General features: G+C 52.1%; 1 protein-coding gene across 2 annotated transcripts in view; it reads right to left on the bottom strand.

Moving 5' to 3' along the window:
- RASSF5 (Ras association domain family member 5) overlaps nucleotides 1-8,516 on the bottom strand; it is a 70,512-nt gene extending 61,996 nt beyond the window's left edge. For both annotated transcript variants that reach the window (XM_057727716.1, XM_057727718.1), the window contains exon 1: nucleotides 8,018-8,516. In XM_057727716.1, coding sequence (XP_057583699.1) covers nucleotides 8,018-8,468 — 451 coding nt within the window. In that variant the 5' untranslated portion in view covers nucleotides 8,469-8,516. The remainder of the gene's footprint in view (nucleotides 1-8,017) is intronic.
- Nucleotides 8,517-16,775: the final 8,259 nt, after the last annotated feature.

Here is a 16,775-nt window from a genome sequence, read left to right as displayed (position 1 = left end):
AGGATAGACACTTATATACTGTATGCTCGATCCCTTTTCCTAAAAACGCTCAGGTTACAGCTGGAATCTTTTGTTCCATTTGAATAATAAGGCATCTCTGAGTTCTTTTGGATTTTTAATACTTTCCTCAGTTGCAGAAAGGGCATAATTGTTTCAACAGAAACCACAAAACCTTCAGCTTCCATTCAACTTGGATGGAAAAAACAGCTTCCTCTAAGTCAGCAAGAAAAGTAAGTGACAATATCCAATGTGAGCCTGACCTGGAGACACACAGTCAGAGCTGGGGTGGGAGTCGGGGGCTTTCCCCAGATTTGCTGTCCCCCACTAAGCCACACCATTGCCTGGGACAGGGCAGAGGTCCATTATGCAAACCTCAGTTTATTTTCCAGTCCCGATCCAACCGTTCTTCTCTGTAGCTGTCCACTCTGAGACACAACCTAATTTCTCTCTGGTTCATGGTTAGTCCTGTGTCATGAACTCTGACCCTGGGTCATGGCAAGGGGGATCTTTTCATTTCCAGGAAAAGATCTTCAGCCTGCATTTCCAAGCCCACCCCCCTACACACACCTAATACCAATGGGGTAGGGTGTGGAGGGGAGAGACACACTTGTTTCTTTTACCTTATGATTTAGGAAAAACTTCACCTTTTCTTTGACGACCTCGTGATTTACACATGCTGAAAATCTGTTTAGAAACCAAACACTGCAAACAGGCTGTAGTGCCGCCAGCTCTCAATTACCCAGGACCTGACTGATCCTCTAGCTTGCACACGGCTTCCCCACCTCTTTCTCTGCACCTCTTTTTATGGACGTTTCAGTGTTTGTTGGCAGGAGGGAGGCAGACGAATGAGGAAACTCCACTAACTCTCATGTTCAATGACATTAGCTCATAAGGCAACATGCTATGTTGGGTTCTGGTGCTGGTTTTGCTGCTACTGATCTGGGTCATCTCAGAGAAGTCGTTGACTCCCTGAGTGCTGGGTCTCCTCATCTGTGAGATGGCCGTGACTCAAGCAGCCCTGGCTGCCTTGCAAGGGCGCTGCAGGGCTCAGCAGAGCCAGCAAGCAAGAGAACACTTTAGATACAGCCAAGTCACCTCTGAGATAGAAGTTATCTCTGCTCCCATAATTTCTTTGCCATTCTCAGCATTTCTTGTTCCACGTGAATATCCCCATCCTTTGCAGGCTCATAGAACACCAATCTGTATCTTCAGCAAACACAATAATTCTTTCCCAGATCCAGCATCCGGTAGAAACAAAACATCAAAGGATAAAAAACAAAATAGGCAAAGAACACCGCTCTTCTTTCAGGCCTGACTTTTGTGAACCTGTGGTCTGATTTCTGAAAGGTTCACCTAAGCCACGTTTTCATGTTCTATCAGCCCTAGCCAACAGCCACTGCAGAAGTCTGGGTGAGAGCTGCTCCTCCCTGGAAATGTTTGTTCAAGAAACAGGGAGGAGGAGCAGAAGGTGGCGTGCAGGCCCTCCACTGAAGGGTAAACACGACCCAGCCTTGCTGTGGTCACAGGTGAGTGACATACCCTGCCCCCTGCTTGTCCTCCCAGTGACACACGAGAACTGACTGAACTTTCCAATACCACCCTTCTTACCAACCCTCAGCACAACGTCCGCTCATGCCTCCCTGTGCCCCGCCCCGGTGCCATCAATGAGGCCAGGGCAATATGGATGGGTAGCAAGATCTTGAAGAAACTCTGGGATGTATTACAGCAACCAGAGGTCACAGACCCCTCGGCCAGGACAGAGTATTTTCCACCAGGAGGCTGGGCACAGGGCAGACCCCTGCTGCTCTTCCTCCTTCCTCTCTAAAAAAGGCAAAAAAGAACCAAAGGTCACAGCTTTCCCCATGGGTGCATCTCTCAAGAATGTTCTCCACACCAGGAACCACAGGCAGGCTAGAACAGGCCCTGCATGAACCCGTCAGCCACTCTGGCCAACACCACACCATGGAGAATTTTTAGGGTCCACCAGGTTCTGCCCACATCTCCTAGGCATGATGTTGGGGTGCCTCAAAGAACACCCAAATATCACCCCCCCCCCCAGGTCTGAGTCAAGACGGTCTTGACCTTGGAGTGGCACTCCCTATGACTCCTCCCTGGCCCTGACTTTTTCCCACTTCAACCAGGGAACTGAGCCTGCTGCCCTGCCTGACATCACCACCTCGGCCTCCTTGCTGCCTCAGCTCCCCTCCCAGCCCCAAGAGCCAGCCCTGAACATGTAGAGAGAAGCTGGCCAAAACTCTTGGAAAAAAACTGAAAGTGACTAAATGCACAACCATCTTCCTGGTCAGGGCTGGCCTTCCCAGCGCCAGCTGCCTCCAGCACTTCCCGACCCAGCCAGGGGAGAGCCAAACAGAGCCCGCGGGAGGAATGGGAGGCAGAGTGGGATGAGACCCTCTGGAGAGGCAGAAAGCATCCTGCCACAGGCACCGGCAGATCTGCAAGCCCATGGTGGGTGAGAGGACACACAAACTGGTGCTGATGCAAGCTGGGGGTGGTGGGGAGGGAGACTGTTCTGTCTGCATGCTTTGCACGCCCACAAATCCTCACCTGCCCAAGAATACTCACCTTGTCATCGGAGGAATGTGAACAGGAAGGGCCTCTGATCAGGCCAGAGATGTGTTTACAGATTCCTCATCGGCCTTAATAGCACCCCAGCAGGCAGGGCAAGAGCATCAAGCAGCTCCTTCCACAGGGAGACTGAAGGGTGAGGGGTGGGTGTCAGGAGCCAGCGAGGGCCCCGTGGGAGAGCACCTGCGAAGCAAGAGCCGGGATGCTCCCACAGCCAGCCCATCGGGGGGCTGCCTCTGTCCCAGAGATGCTGGGCATGGACCAAAGGAGCGAAATGGCTTGACAGCCTGAGATGGTCGCAGGGCATCTTCAAAGCCAGTCGGGTTTGCCCAACGTAAGGGTCTAACCTTCCCCTGACCCCAGCCAGATGGACGGGTGACTCCTTCTCTCCACGTGAGACCTCGCAGAAGCCTCCCTGCGTGCTGACCTCATGAATGTGTCCGAGGATGAACGTGGCAGCAGCACGCAAAGGCTCTGCGCCCTCCAGAGAAAAGGCACTGTGGCCCTGGGAGGAATTCTTCCCGTGCTCCTTCTCAGAGACACGCTGGGCCTGCCCTGAGCCTCCGCTGCTTTCCTGAGCCTCTGGCCCCTGTCACCACACAGGAGCCGGCTTCCTGAGGCAGGAGGGTCACCTCACCAGTCAGGAGGGGCTCTTCGGCTGGGCTGGGGCTGTCACTCAGGGCCTACCTGCCAGGCTTGGCAGTGGCTGAATTCACTGGTAAACTTGGGGAGAAGAGAGAGGATACTAGATCAAACCTGCAGTGCTGAGGGGAGATGTCAATTTGCTTCCACCTAATAACTCTGCAGGATCAGCAGGAGAACACACACGTTCATTACCAAGTCTAATTAGGCTGGCAGACAAGCGGCATTAATCATTCTTGACTGTACCTGGGATTCGAGCCCCTCTGACTCCATAATCAGAAAATTTCATGTTCTGATGAATAGGGGGAAGAAATTAAACCCACATTTAATCCTTTCACTTTCATCTTTTGAAAATACAGGAAGCAGGGAGGAGAGGAAACAGAATAACAGCTTGGGGAAACTTAAATGACCTCTCTCAAAGCATTCCAGGTCCTTTCTCTGTCCTCCTACGTGTCCCTCCCCCCCGCCCCCATTCCACCAGGACTTTCCCCAAGAAGAAAACCCCAATCAGATCCAGGAACAGCAGAGAGATGGGAAGTGGGGGACTCCACTATCTCTAACAACAAAATGTCCATTTCAGGGCTTCATTTTCCTAACCTCCAAAGCCAAACATGGGTCTGAATTATGAAAATACTTTAAGCCACATACTTCAGTGCTACCAGGTGTCCTGGACAAATAAAACACTTTCCAAGTGCCCAAGGTTCCTGGGTCTGCCACAGGGAGACTCAATGTCCATGACCTAGTAATCTCTTCTACAAAGAACCCATGACCAGGGGTGGACTTGGAGGACCCTGTGGCTGTCACATGGGTGGGTCCAGTCTGTGCAGAGAGGTGGATTAAGCCTAACCACTGATGCTAGAAAGGCCAGACAAGGGGCTCTGTGAGATACCAGCCTCATTCACCAAGAAACTCCCCATCCCCATTCCTACAGGCTCCGTGGCAAACACATCATATTCACACCTTAACTCAAGTCTGTCACCGGAGGGGAAGGTCAGGATGATGAGCCTCAGGGCCCTCCCTTCCACCCTATAATCCCAACTATGTAACACTTCACAGCTCTGAACAGCACGCCCTCCCAAGAGGACCCGCTCCACCAGCAACATGCAAGGCATGTCTAAGCATCCCTCCCTGAATGTTGAGTTGGACTTAGCTTTCCCCATTTTCCAGACCATTCCCTGATTCAGGATGGCTAACATTTCCACCAAAACCAGATGAAAGGTAATCCATATGCCTTCTACAGAAGAAAGGGTCCACAACCTATAAGGGACATTCCCTGAGAACAAAGCCAAAGGGCAGCCTGTAAGAGTTTTAAGGGTTGTTTGCTATTGACCATTCCCTCCCGCAATGCTGGAAATGGATTCTTACCACTGCCACGATCCCAAAACACACACACACACGAATTCATATAATCTACCTCTCTCTCCATCTCTCTCTCTTCCTCCCAATCCCCACTGGATTTCCTTCTCTATCTAACAAACACGATTTCTTTAATCCTGGAAATGAATATTAACCTTGAACTTTTCCTGTTGGCAAATCCAACATTAACCAGAGCTCAGTTACAGACCTTAAAGTAGGGGTGCGCTTAAATTAGAGGGATTTTCACTAAAAAGGCAGGCAGTCAGTGGGAAGACAGTTTTCTAAAAGCTTCCCTTATTAAAAGAGCATTTTGCCAATACGGCTCCCACCCAGTGTCAGCCTCTTGCTGAGACAGATGTCATTTATATATCCACTGCCCTTCTGCTTGTTTCCAAGAGCAGAGAGACTTAGTAGTACAAACAGGAGACCACCTTCATCAACCACTACTTCCTGAGACAGTGCTCTGTGCTGGGGGCAAGTGGTACAAAGACAAGGTGCCAGGATCTCGGTGACCTCTAAGCCACTGGCATCCTGTGAGGATGCCTGTCAGCCACAGCAGGCAGGGGAGGCACTGCTAGAGGACGATTAATGCCCACACTGCCTGGGATGCTCAAGGCACCTTCTTTCCCACTCAGCTCAGCAACCAAGCAGAGATGGAAAACTGCACCCACTGCTTGGAAAGGTGACCCAAAGAAGTGTCAGGGGCCTAGACAAATTGTTACAGCTGCCTGATGAGTCAGGATAATAGTAATATCCATATTGCATTAAACATTTATATAGCCTTCTGCGAGGCACTGTTCGAAGCCCTTTCCATATATTAATTCACTTAATTCTCACATTAACACCATCAAGAAGGTAATGTTATCATCCCCATTATTATAATTATTATAATTATTTTCCATGGTGCAGCGTGACTTGTAGGATCTTAGTTCCCTGACCAGGGATCAAAGCCGTGCCCCCTGCAGTGGAAGCACGGCGTCCTAACCACTGGCCCATCAGGGAATTCCCAAGTATCCTCATTTTTTTAAAACAAGGAAGTGGAATGCAGAGGTGCCCAGGGTCACACAGAGACCTAGGGGCAGAGTCAGGATTCAAACCTAGGTCATCTGGTTCCAGGCTGTTCTCTTAGGCACTGCAGAGTACTGCCTTTCAAAAGTCATGTTTTTGACCCTTGCTTTTCAAAACAAAGACAAAACAAACCAACCCCACCAAGGAATTAGAACTTCAATTCAAAGAAAAATGATTGGTGAGTTTGGCCTGCTGTGTCTCTACCTGCCAGTCATTAGAACATTTCTCAACTGTTCCCATCCAGCCACAGGTCCACAATCAGTTAAATATTAATAACGGCAAACAGAGGCTCCTCTCTACAGCCCCTTGACTCCAACTCTGCTCCCTCTCTGGTGTTCAGACATCCCTGGCTGGTATTAACCCACCTAGCCGGGGGCCACCAAGTCACACACAAAGTCAGAGGACATGCCCGGGCACCTGGGGTTTCCTGCCCCCAGAAACTAATCTGAGTGAGCATAAATTCGTTTAATCATGGAGGATCACGCATAGTCACATACAAACACACACAGACACCATTACTAACAACCGCCCCCCGTCATAAAACTATATGCCAAATAGTCCTGCAATATCTTTTACGCTCTTGCTTGTAAACTTTTTTTTTTTTTGCCGCATTGTGTAGCATTTGGGGTCTTAGTTTCCCAACCAGGGATCAAACCCGTTCCCCCTGCAGTGGAAGCACAGAGTCCTAATCACTGGACCGCCAGGGAATTCCCCCAATGTCTTAATACAAACTAGAAATCCAATGAAGCGGCTTCCCCAGGATGCCAGCACATTAAAACCCATGACAATGAGGATACTGCCTCTCTCTGTGCTGACAGAGTTGATGGATGCAGTAAAGTACCCCAGGACCCTTGAGAGAGCAAAAGATGCCAACACATCTGTGGGAAAGTTGCATTGGATTCTACTGAAGGTCAGGGACATTTGCCAAGTGACAGCAGCCCTCCAGCCCCATCACACACCTCTATATCTTTTGCCCTTTCCTCTTTAATTAGCACCTGAACTGAGTTCTGGTGGTGGAGGGAGCAGCACCCACTTTCGCCTCCAATCTGCCTCTTCCACTCGACCCTGGCTTGGAGTCTGAGCTCCCCTTCCCTGAAGCCAGCTGCAGTGGGAGGCACAGTGCACAGCCTTGGCTGTGGACTGCAGAAAGAGGCAAGGTCGCGTTTTCCTGGTGTGGATGTAGCTGCTGTACAATGCTGCAGCTGGATGGGAGCTGTGGGGCTGCTGCCAAGCGGGAAGAGGCTTTGCTGAAAGATGCAAACCACAAGCCATTTCCAGAGATGCTTTCTAGAGGTTGTGCCATTGTCTGTGCTTTGTGCTTCAGGCATTTAAACTATCTATATAAACACATAAACACACGGGTATGGCTATCCTCTGCCAAACACAGCAACAGCAAACAGGGGGTGCAGTGGGGGGTAGGGAGAGGACATCCTTTAAAGAAATACATACACCTAACTGTCGGAAGAGAAAAATAATAAACCCTCAAGAAGACTGCAAACTTGCTCAGAAAATCTATACACTGGATGCCCAGTGTTTTAGACAGGCTTTGAGCAGAGTCTGGCTCAGAAGGAGGCTGGAGGGACCTGAGAGCTCTGGGGAGGAAGGGACAGGGCAGGTCGTTGGGTAATTTTCGAGCATGATGACTGGTGCAGTAACCTAGGAGGAGGAAAAAGAGGAGGCAGGGCACAGCCAAACATCAGAGCAGAGTCCAAAGGTCTGAGGGGCCAGAGGTGGAAGGCAGGAGAGGGCACAGATCCAGGGTCACCTCAAGCTCTTTCAACCTTCATAGCCTGTTTCCATCCAAATCCTAACCAGATCACCTCCCTATCCCAACAGGTAGCCCTGGAGGAGGGGTGCACCACTGGTGGGCATGTACCATGGGCCTGTACCATAGGCGGACACACAAGTCATTTTGCCATTACCCTAATAAGCACGGGGTCAAATGGTCAGCTCAATACCAGCCTTACAACCCACTCTAGAGAACCTACAACAAAAGTAAGAGGGTGCACGGCAGACTAGGGAATGACCTTGTAGCTTCAGGTATCAACCCCAACCTGCGTGTGTGTGCCTGTGTGTGTAAGTGTGTGTCTGGCGAGGGGCGAGGCGTGCACCTGTCAGGGCAAGTGGTATTTGTTAAATACCACATACGCATACCTGGGCAGTAGGCAGTCATTAAAGGATATCGGGCAGGGGACTAAGGAACAGAGTGTCTCCAGGGCTTACCTCCCTCAGTTAAAGTCGCGGTCTCCCCTGGTGTCAGAGAGGGCACTGCCCCCTCTCTGCCTGCCCCAGCCCCCTCGCAGTTGCTCGCCCGTGGACTGTGGGCTTCCCGCGCTCCCCTCCCCTGCCCTGCCGTCACACTCACTAGCGCAGCGCAGCGCCTGCCGCAGCACCTCTCGTCCGCACAGGTCACACCAGCCCCGACCGCTCCGCAGCTCCAGTTCGGCGAAGCGGTGCCCCTCGCCCCGCTCCGCCGGGACGCGGGGATCCTGCGGCTGCTCGAAGATGCTCCGCACGTCGCGGGGCCGGGGCGCTCCAGGCCGCCGCCGCAGTCTCTGCTGCAGACCAGGCCGGAGAGGGCGAGAGGGTCGGGAGGCCCGAGGCTGGGGCTCCAAGTGCCCCCGGGCAGCCCTCCGGGAACCTCGTCCCTCGTGCGCCCCGGGCGCACTGGAGAGGGGCGCGGGGGCGCAGCGGCGCGAGGACCCGCCCGGGGGCGGCGGCTCGGGGTCGCTCAGGCTCTGCAGATAGCGAGAAGGTTCTGGGTCCAACAGTAGCCGGTACGGGCGCTGCCCGATGGCCGGGGACGCCATGGCCATGCCGGGCTAGCGCCGGCGATTCTCGGCGGTGGCGCTCCTCCCGAGTTCGCCTCGAGAGAAGGGCGGCCCCAGGCCGGCGCGCCTTTAAAGGGACCGCAGCCTGGAGGGCGGGGCGGGGGCGGGGAGATTTCCGAGAGGCAGGAAGGGTGACCCGAGGGAACCACCCACCGAGCGGCAGGGGAGACGATGGGGGACGCCTGAGCGAGTGTGGTTTTAGGGGAGTCTTCAGGAAGCTGGGGCAGCTGAAGGACTGCGTAGGCGAAAGGCTCTATACAGGACAATTCAGAAGAGGCATTCTGTTAGGGGTCGCCTGCCTTCAGCCCTGCCTCCTTCCCTCTCCCATCATTTTCCCCAACACCAGACCACTCCCCCCAACCCGCACCCCAACACGCCCAGAGGAGGGAGCGGGAGGGAGGGAAGGGCTTAGGAACCAGCTGAGGACGGGGTCTAGGGAGATGTCCACCGGCTCAGTGTCCTCCCGTCACCCTCCCGGTTTTCATGCCGACCAGAGGGATGCGTTCCCCTGCTCTTCCCCTCTCCCGCTCGCCGCCTTCCACCGCCCCCGTGCGCGCCGAGCCAGGCGTGGGTAGGGGATGCCCGGCTCCGGCTTGCGGGCCTGCAGCAGCGCAGAGTCCCGTGACGCGGAGGGACGCGCGGCGGGGAACGCTTCCCACGCTGGGGAGAAACCACCTCCGCGCCGCGCAAGGCTGTCCGAACGCCGCTTTCACTCTGGCTGGATTTCCCCTCTCGCAGCAGTCCTGTCCGGTAGGATAGTCCTTTCCCGGAAGACTGGAGTTCTGGTGATCCTGGGCCCTGGATTGTGAGGACACTCCAGCGCGCCTGGGTTGGGAGAGCTTTTCTTCCTAAGTCAAACCCGCCTCTCCCCAAAGCTGTTCTGGTCATTACCGTGGATACACCACCACCACGACCCCAGCCCACAAAAGCCCTACTTTGTACCTGGTATGGACAGCTCACCTGTGGGCCCCAAAGATAGACCCCTTTCTATCAGTTCCAGGGCAGGCTTTATAACCTCCCCCTGCCCTCGAATTTAATGCTCTGCTGTCACCGCCTTGAAAGCCTTAATAATTTTTGAACAAAAGGCCGGCATTTTCTTTTAGCTCCGCGTCCCCCAAATTACATAACCGGTCCTGACCATCTCTCATGGGTGGGGAAATGGGACCGCTGGATCTTTGAACCTGTGTGTCCGGTCACAGACCTGCTGTATGACCCTGGGCCCTCTCTAGCCTGTACAGTTTCCTTAGCTGTCTATTGGTCTGTGAGTGGGAAGACAGGTAGGTGCTTTTCCCATCCTCTCCGGTGCCACCACTCTGACTCAGTGATCACTGCCTGTCCTCTCAAACCTTGGGGTTCAGTTTGGTTGATTTAGCAGAGGTCACCAGCAAATTAACTTTGGAAATATGCGGTCTAAATTCTTCCAGATCTGAGTTGCTCCCCACTCTTCCCAGGTCAGAGATGGGTCTCCCCCTAGTGTCTCCTAGGGGAATCTTCACTTTTCCTTTTCGATTTCCCCTTGGAGGTCATTTTTAGGTAATTCCTAAAATATCAAGGGGCTAGTAGCCAGGGAATTCCCCGCTTACTTTGGCCCATGGCTTCTCCCTCATGGTGGTGGCAATCATGGAATCCTCTGGTCCCTGGGTCTCACCAGAAGGGGAGCTTCTCACCTCATGAGGTGGCTTCTGAGTATGTGGGAAGAATGACCCACAGGAGCCCACTGCACAGTGCTAGGAAGCAGAAGGGGTTGAGATGGGGGAGTGTGAGCCAGAGCCGCCCCCTCTGCTCCCCTCCTCCACCTTTCCTCTCCCCTGTCTGAACCTTGCTTTCTCTACATCAGTGGTTTTCCAATGCTGCCATGCCTCACAATTACCTGGAGGGCTTGTTAAATCACAGATTACTGGGCTCCACCCCCTGAGTTTCTCAGTCTGTTTGTCTGGGGCTGGGGTTTGAGATTTTGTATTTTTTTTCTTTTCCATTATGGTTTATTACAGGATATTCAATATAGTTCCCTGTGCTATACAATGGGACCTTGTTGTTTATCCATCCTCTATGTGATAGTTTGAGATTTTGCATTTTTAACAAGTTCCCAGGCAGTGTTGATGATGCTGGTCCAAGGACCCCACTACTTTATGTTATTTATTTATTTATTTTATTTGTTTATTAGCTGCGTTGGGTCTTCACTGCTGCACACGGGCTTTCTCTAGTTGTGGCAAGCAGGGGCCACTCTTCATTGTGGTGCATGGGCTCCTCATTGTGGTGGTCTCTCTTGTTGTGGAGCACGGGCTCTAGGCACATGGGCTTCAGTCGTTGCGTCACACGGGCTTCAGTCGTTGCGGCACACGGGCTTAATAGTTGTGGATCACGGGCTTAGCTGCTTCGTGGCATGTGGGACCTTCCCAGAGCAGGGCTGAAATCTGTGTCCCCTGCATTGGCAGGCGGATTGCCAACCACTGCGCCACCTAGGAAGTCGCCTACTACTTTAGATCTAAGGTGGTGATAAGAATGGGCTTCTCTGCTCTTTGCCCCACAAAGTGGGTGAAGTTCAGTGGGACATGATGGAGAAAAGCCCAATGGGGGGTTATTCTACAATGCTTTCTGCTGAATGTTGAAAAAGAAAAGCACAATTTGCCTTTGTGATCTCTTTTCCCCATCTCTCCCACTTCTTCTGCAAGCAGTTCTCTCGAGATTGTTGTAGAAACCTGTATTGCATATAAACATCTGCTTGTATCCACCCTCTGTTATCCATCCATCTCCACAGGCTTGAGACTTGTTCAGAGATCATTGCCTCTAACTTTGGGAGCGCAGTGGGCTGGGTGAGGTCCAGGGTGTGGGCCAGTCTTGAGCTCTGGTGACAGCTTGGTGTAGCAAGAAGAGACCTGGCAAAGACTGCATCATTGAAAAGCCGGTTTTGAAATGCCATTTGTGAAATAATTGCCCACAATCACCATCTCTGTCCTTTATCCCTCTCCTCCAAGCATGAGTTTAGGCAACCCAGCCCAGATTCCCAGGAGAGAGAGGCTTATGGGATGAGTGTCTCCTCTGGGAAACTGAGGACCACCTGGAATAATTAGGCATAAACCCATTTTCCCAGTTACTTGAGTTGTACAGGAAAATGCTGTGGTTTGTTTTCCTGCTCCAGCTGGGCTTTGGAGGAGTGGCGGGGACTGTTGTCAGCACTGCAGCGGGGAGGAGACTGAGCAGGGCCCCAGCCCTGCATTTGGCTTCTGGGATGGGAACGGAGATGAAAAGGGAGATAACACAACTCCATGTAACCAATCCAAAAAGTGTATCAAGTTTATGTTAAGGTTCATCTCCCTGAGCCAAGAAACTGAGGTCAGGAGAGGCAGCTGCCTCTCCAGAACCCCAGCAGGAGGCTCTCTGCTTGGAACTTGCCTCTTCTGTTGCTGTCTTTCCCAGCCCAGTCTCCTTCTTCCCACAAAGAGCATCCTCTCCACGACTCAACTGCACACACACACGCACACAACCCATTCCTCCTTCATATGTACTAAATAAACTCCAGTCTCATTGTAGGGTCAGGACCTGGGGTGATGTCTGATGGTTGAACCTCAGAATTGTTTGGATTGGTCTTTGGTCATGCAGGCCACAGGGGTGAGACCACAGCGTCTGCTGAGATACCTCTACTGGGAGTTTTTTCTCCTTGTTAGCAGATCCTCTTGGCTCAGAGCCATTGACTTTTTTCTGTTTGTGACTCACTCCCAGAAGAGTGGTTGTTCTGTTTTTATTTTTGACCAAAGGGAAGGATGATGACAGTGAGTTTGAGTGTGTGGTCAGTGTGTGGTCAGTGTGTGAGGTCACTTCAGAGGTGGTCCCAGAGGCTGTCGGTTCCCCCATTGGGTGAGTTGTTTCAAGGCTGTCCCCTCACCCCCCAGGGAGCTTCTTAGTAGGAAGGAAAAGGGGAGGACAGAATGTGGCCTGACTTTCTGTAGGGGATGTTTCTGGGTTTGTTTGGTTTTGAGGCATTCGAAGTTGCTTGAAATCCCCAAAGCATTTAGGGACCTCCCAGTGATTCTGACAGTACAGCTTTCTGCATGGGATTAATGGACCTGTCGGGACAGGTTAGGTTATGCTGCAGTAATAAACAACCCCCTTTAAACCAGAGACTTCTTTCTCACTCATGTTACATGCCCTTTGCCTGTTAGTAGGGAGACTCGGTTCATCAAAGTCACTCAGGGACCCAGCCTGATGGGGCAGCCATCACGCTGAATGTTGTCCATCACCAAGGCAGAGGGAAACCCAGAGAGCCCAGAGTCTCCTACAATAGCATGGAAAAGCTGCAGCCACTTCTGCTCACAACTCCTTGGCCAGAACTAGTTCTATAATCCACCCTCCACAAGGGGCGCAGAAGCGCATTCCTTCCATGTGCTCAGAAAAAGGAAAGAGCTGGCAGTATTTGACAAACAGCACCATTCTCTGCAGTCTTTAAGGGCGCAGAGCAATCACTCATTTAACAAGTAATTATCTGATAGCCACTATGTCTCAGGTGCTATTCTAGGCACTAAACATGCAGTGGTGAAGTAGCCATGCTCCTGCAGCTTATGTTCGGTGGGAGGGCCGGTTAATAAACATACCAATCTAAGTGGGCGAGAGCCTAAGGTCATGTGCACTATGATGAGAAACAAAGCAGAGTGAGGGACAGAAAGCAACAGGGGCTACTGTACTGGACTGGGGGCTCAGGAGGGACTTCTCTGAGGAGCAGACATTTAAACACAGACCTCAGTGGAATCAGCCCTTTGTCTGAGCAAGGGTGGCCCAGGCTGAAGGAACAGCAGGTACAACAGCCCCCAAACTTTCCCAAACGTTAGGAACACAGCGTTGTTCCAAATGTGTTTTCCCAGACCCTCCCTCCAGAGATCGATTCTGTATGCCTGGATATTGGCCTGTATTTTATGTGAGTTTGATGAACATGACTCACAGGCCACACTTTGAAAATGGGACCAAGGCCACGGGTGGTTGGAATTGTGTGAGCCCCTTTGTAGATGTTTGAAGAAAAATGCTCTTACCTCATGAACTACAGGATGACAGCTCTCTGTGCTGCTCCCTTCCCCTTCTGGGCAGCTTTTGCATACAAAGCTCGGCCTCCCTAGAAAGTGGGTAGTACCTTGCATTGCTAGACTGTAGGCAGGGACTGTGACAGAACTTTGTCTGGGAATTAAAATGTTTGTGAAGGTCCATTGTAAAATGCTATATGTTATACATATTTACTCTAGAAACATGCATTGAGTACCTACTATGTGGCAGGTACTCGACTTGAAAGACTTCATCTTCACAGCAACTCTGTGAAGTGGATGGCATACCTATTTTATAGATGAGAAAATTGAGGCTTAGAGAAGGCATGTGACCGGCCCCCAAAAGTGTCACAGTCTGGGCTGAAATCCGTGATTTTGCCTTTTCACTGCCCAGCAGGTGTGGTAAAAATAGCCGTGTTAAAAATCACTGATCTCAGGACTTCCCTGGCAGTGCAGTGGCTAAGAATCCGCCTGCCAATGCAGGGGACACAGGTTCGATCCCTGGTCCAGGAAGATCCCACATGCTGCAGAGCAACTAAGCCTGCGAGCTGCAACTGCTGAAGGCCACGTGCCTAGAGCCCGTGCCACGTGCCTAGAGCCCGTGCTCCGCAACAAGAGAAGCCATCGCAATGAGAAGACTGCGTACCGCAGGAGTAGCCCCCACTTGCAGCAACTAGAGAAAGACTGCACGCACAGCAACAAAGACCCAACCCAGCCAAAAATAAACAATCAGTAAATAAGTAAAGGTAGAAATGATTAAAAGAAAATCACTGATCTCCCTTTGTAGGTGCTGTTTGAAGAATCAGCAAAATCTTTCCCCGTTTTTCTCTCTCTGTTGAAATCCTGTTCAACTTTGAAAGTCTAGTCCAAATACCAGGCCCGCCACAGAGCCTTCGCAGGGTCACCAGACCTAATTCATTGCTCTTTCCCCAGAGAGCCCGCAGCAAGCTGCTTGTGCCTTCAGCATCCAGGTCACCCTAACATGACTCACAATTAAGTTCGTACATTTTTGCCTCCCTCCCTTGGGTCTTGTTAGTCTTTCTGATCCCACTGTGCAGGGCAAATAAGAGGTGCTCATTAAATGTTTAGTGAAATGAACTTAGCTGTAGGCTCCCAACCTCTACCTAATACAAGATTTATCTCTTAATATCCCTTTAAGCTATGGCCCCTGCAGGCAGGGAGGGGGAGATGAAGGAACTGTCTGGTTTAGGGAGAATAGAAGGTGCCCAGAGACCTGTGGAGGGGCTGAGTAGAAGTGGGTGGGGTTGGGCGCTCCATTTAGGACTCATGTACATCCTCCAAAGTTGCTAGTCACTGGGGTGGATTTCCTGCCTTCACGTGCTAGTAACTGGCCGGGGTGAGGGCTGGTAGGGCACCATCTCCCCTCTCAGGGGGTTGGATTTTGTGTGTCACCCAACACCAGTGCTCCTGTGGGGGTCATCCAGGTCCTCGACAGTGCTTGGGGACAAGAAGGGCAAGCCAGGGTGGGAACGTGAGCAGGGACATGGGGGCTCCTGGACTGGTGTCACCATGTAGGGTGGGGGTGGGTGGGGCTGGTTTTCCAGCAGTTTAGTGGCGCCTCCTCCATCTGCATGTTCATTATGGAAGTTTTCCATCCCCAGCCACTCTGCCAGGCATATGATAAGACTGGTTTGTGTGTATACGTTCCTTCTTTCTGTGTTGGAGAAACTCAGATATTCCAGGCAGATTTGTCAGCAGCTTTTGCCCTCAGCCAGAGGGGAGGCTCCAAGCCACAGCCACGGACATTCCAGCACTAAGCTATCACTGTGGCAGGCGGCCATGGGCTGGAGCAGTGACAGACCAGTGCGAGCAGAGTGGCCTGACGACCTCCCGTGAGAAGCATGTGTATGTGCACACGCCTGTCTCTCTTCTGGGCCTCTGTGTTGTTCCTCTTATTTCTGCTCCCCCCCAGACTGTCTTTCCCTCTCCATCTCTCTATCTCTCCTTCCCTCTCCATCCTTCCCTCCTTCCCTCCCACCCACTCTCCTTTCTCTCTCCCAGCTCTTCTCCCTCTCCCCTTCCCTCTCTTTATCCCTCTCATGAAGGGTGCAGGGAAAGGACTTGACTGCTTCAAGTGGCTGCTGTAATTCTGAGCTTCCAAGGAGAATAAACTGAAGCTACTTCAGATCACGTTGGCCCATTCCTTACAACCTCCCATCGGGGTTGCCTGATTACGGAGATTTTTGTGAGCTGAAAGAAAAAGAAGCCAGGAATTCTACCCTTTACAAAATCGCTGAAGCTGTTTGGAAGCGAACCCCGGATGACCAGCTGTGGCGGTCCTCTGGGGCTGCCCCTGCTGCAGTGAGGAGGCCCCAGAAAGCACACGGTGGGCCCAGTAGGAGGGAGGTGGGACGCTGTCCCTTAGAGTGGCTTCCCTAGCCTCAGTTGTCAGGTTCGGGGGTGGCACCTGGTCCGAGGTACCACAGGCCTATGCTGGGCATTCCCACGTCCTCTGCTGGACACTGCAAACTCTGCCTCAGTGTCCTTGAACTTTGGCTTGTGGAAGCATCACCAGGGAAACTCATCAACAATGCAGGTTCCTGGGCCATACCCTTACCAAGATTGAAATCAGGAGGTGGGTGGGGTCACAGAGTCTGAGTTTTGAACCAGAACGCCTGTCTGTTAAGAGGAAACTGCATATAGATTCTGAGAGAGATGCGAAAACCATCACCCTGAGGCTCCAGGGTGCAGAAAGAGGCACCAGCCCCTCCAGAGCTGCTGCACCTCCCCCTGGGCAGCCAGATGTGCCCCTGCTTCCTTCCAGCTGGGCCCCTTTGAACTACATTGGCCTGTTTTGAGGGCACGCTCGCCATGAATCTGAATGCCATGTGGACTCTTCCCAGATGTTTGTGACTGACCTGGGCCACCGACTGAGCCGATCTGAGACAAGGCTCCTGTTTCTCCATCACACCCTGCACGGCGGCCTCAGCCACGAGAGGTAGGGCTGGGAGGGTATGCAGAGAACCCAAGTGGTGTTTCAGACCCCTTGTGGAAGTACAGAATCTATCCCTACCCATAACTTTGAAAGATATTATCTCCATCTTACAAATTAGGACTTGAGGCATGGGGTTTCAAGCCACCCTCCATACAGGCACCAAAGAGTCGTATCTTTAAAATACCAGTTGGACTTGACCTAAAACCTGTTTCTGTGGTTCCCCAAGGTAAAGCGCAAGTTCCTACGTGTGGCCTACAAGCAGCTTTTGGGTGTGGCTCCTCCCTTTCCTCAATGCCCATTTCCCCCTTC

The sequence above is a fragment of the Hippopotamus amphibius genome, chromosome 3, assembly GCF_030028045.1.
Source record: "Hippopotamus amphibius kiboko isolate mHipAmp2 chromosome 3, mHipAmp2.hap2, whole genome shotgun sequence".
NCBI lineage: Eukaryota > Metazoa > Chordata > Mammalia > Artiodactyla > Hippopotamidae > Hippopotamus > Hippopotamus amphibius.
Note: the sequence above shows the minus strand (reverse complement) of the source record. Positions and strands in the feature narration are given on the sequence as shown.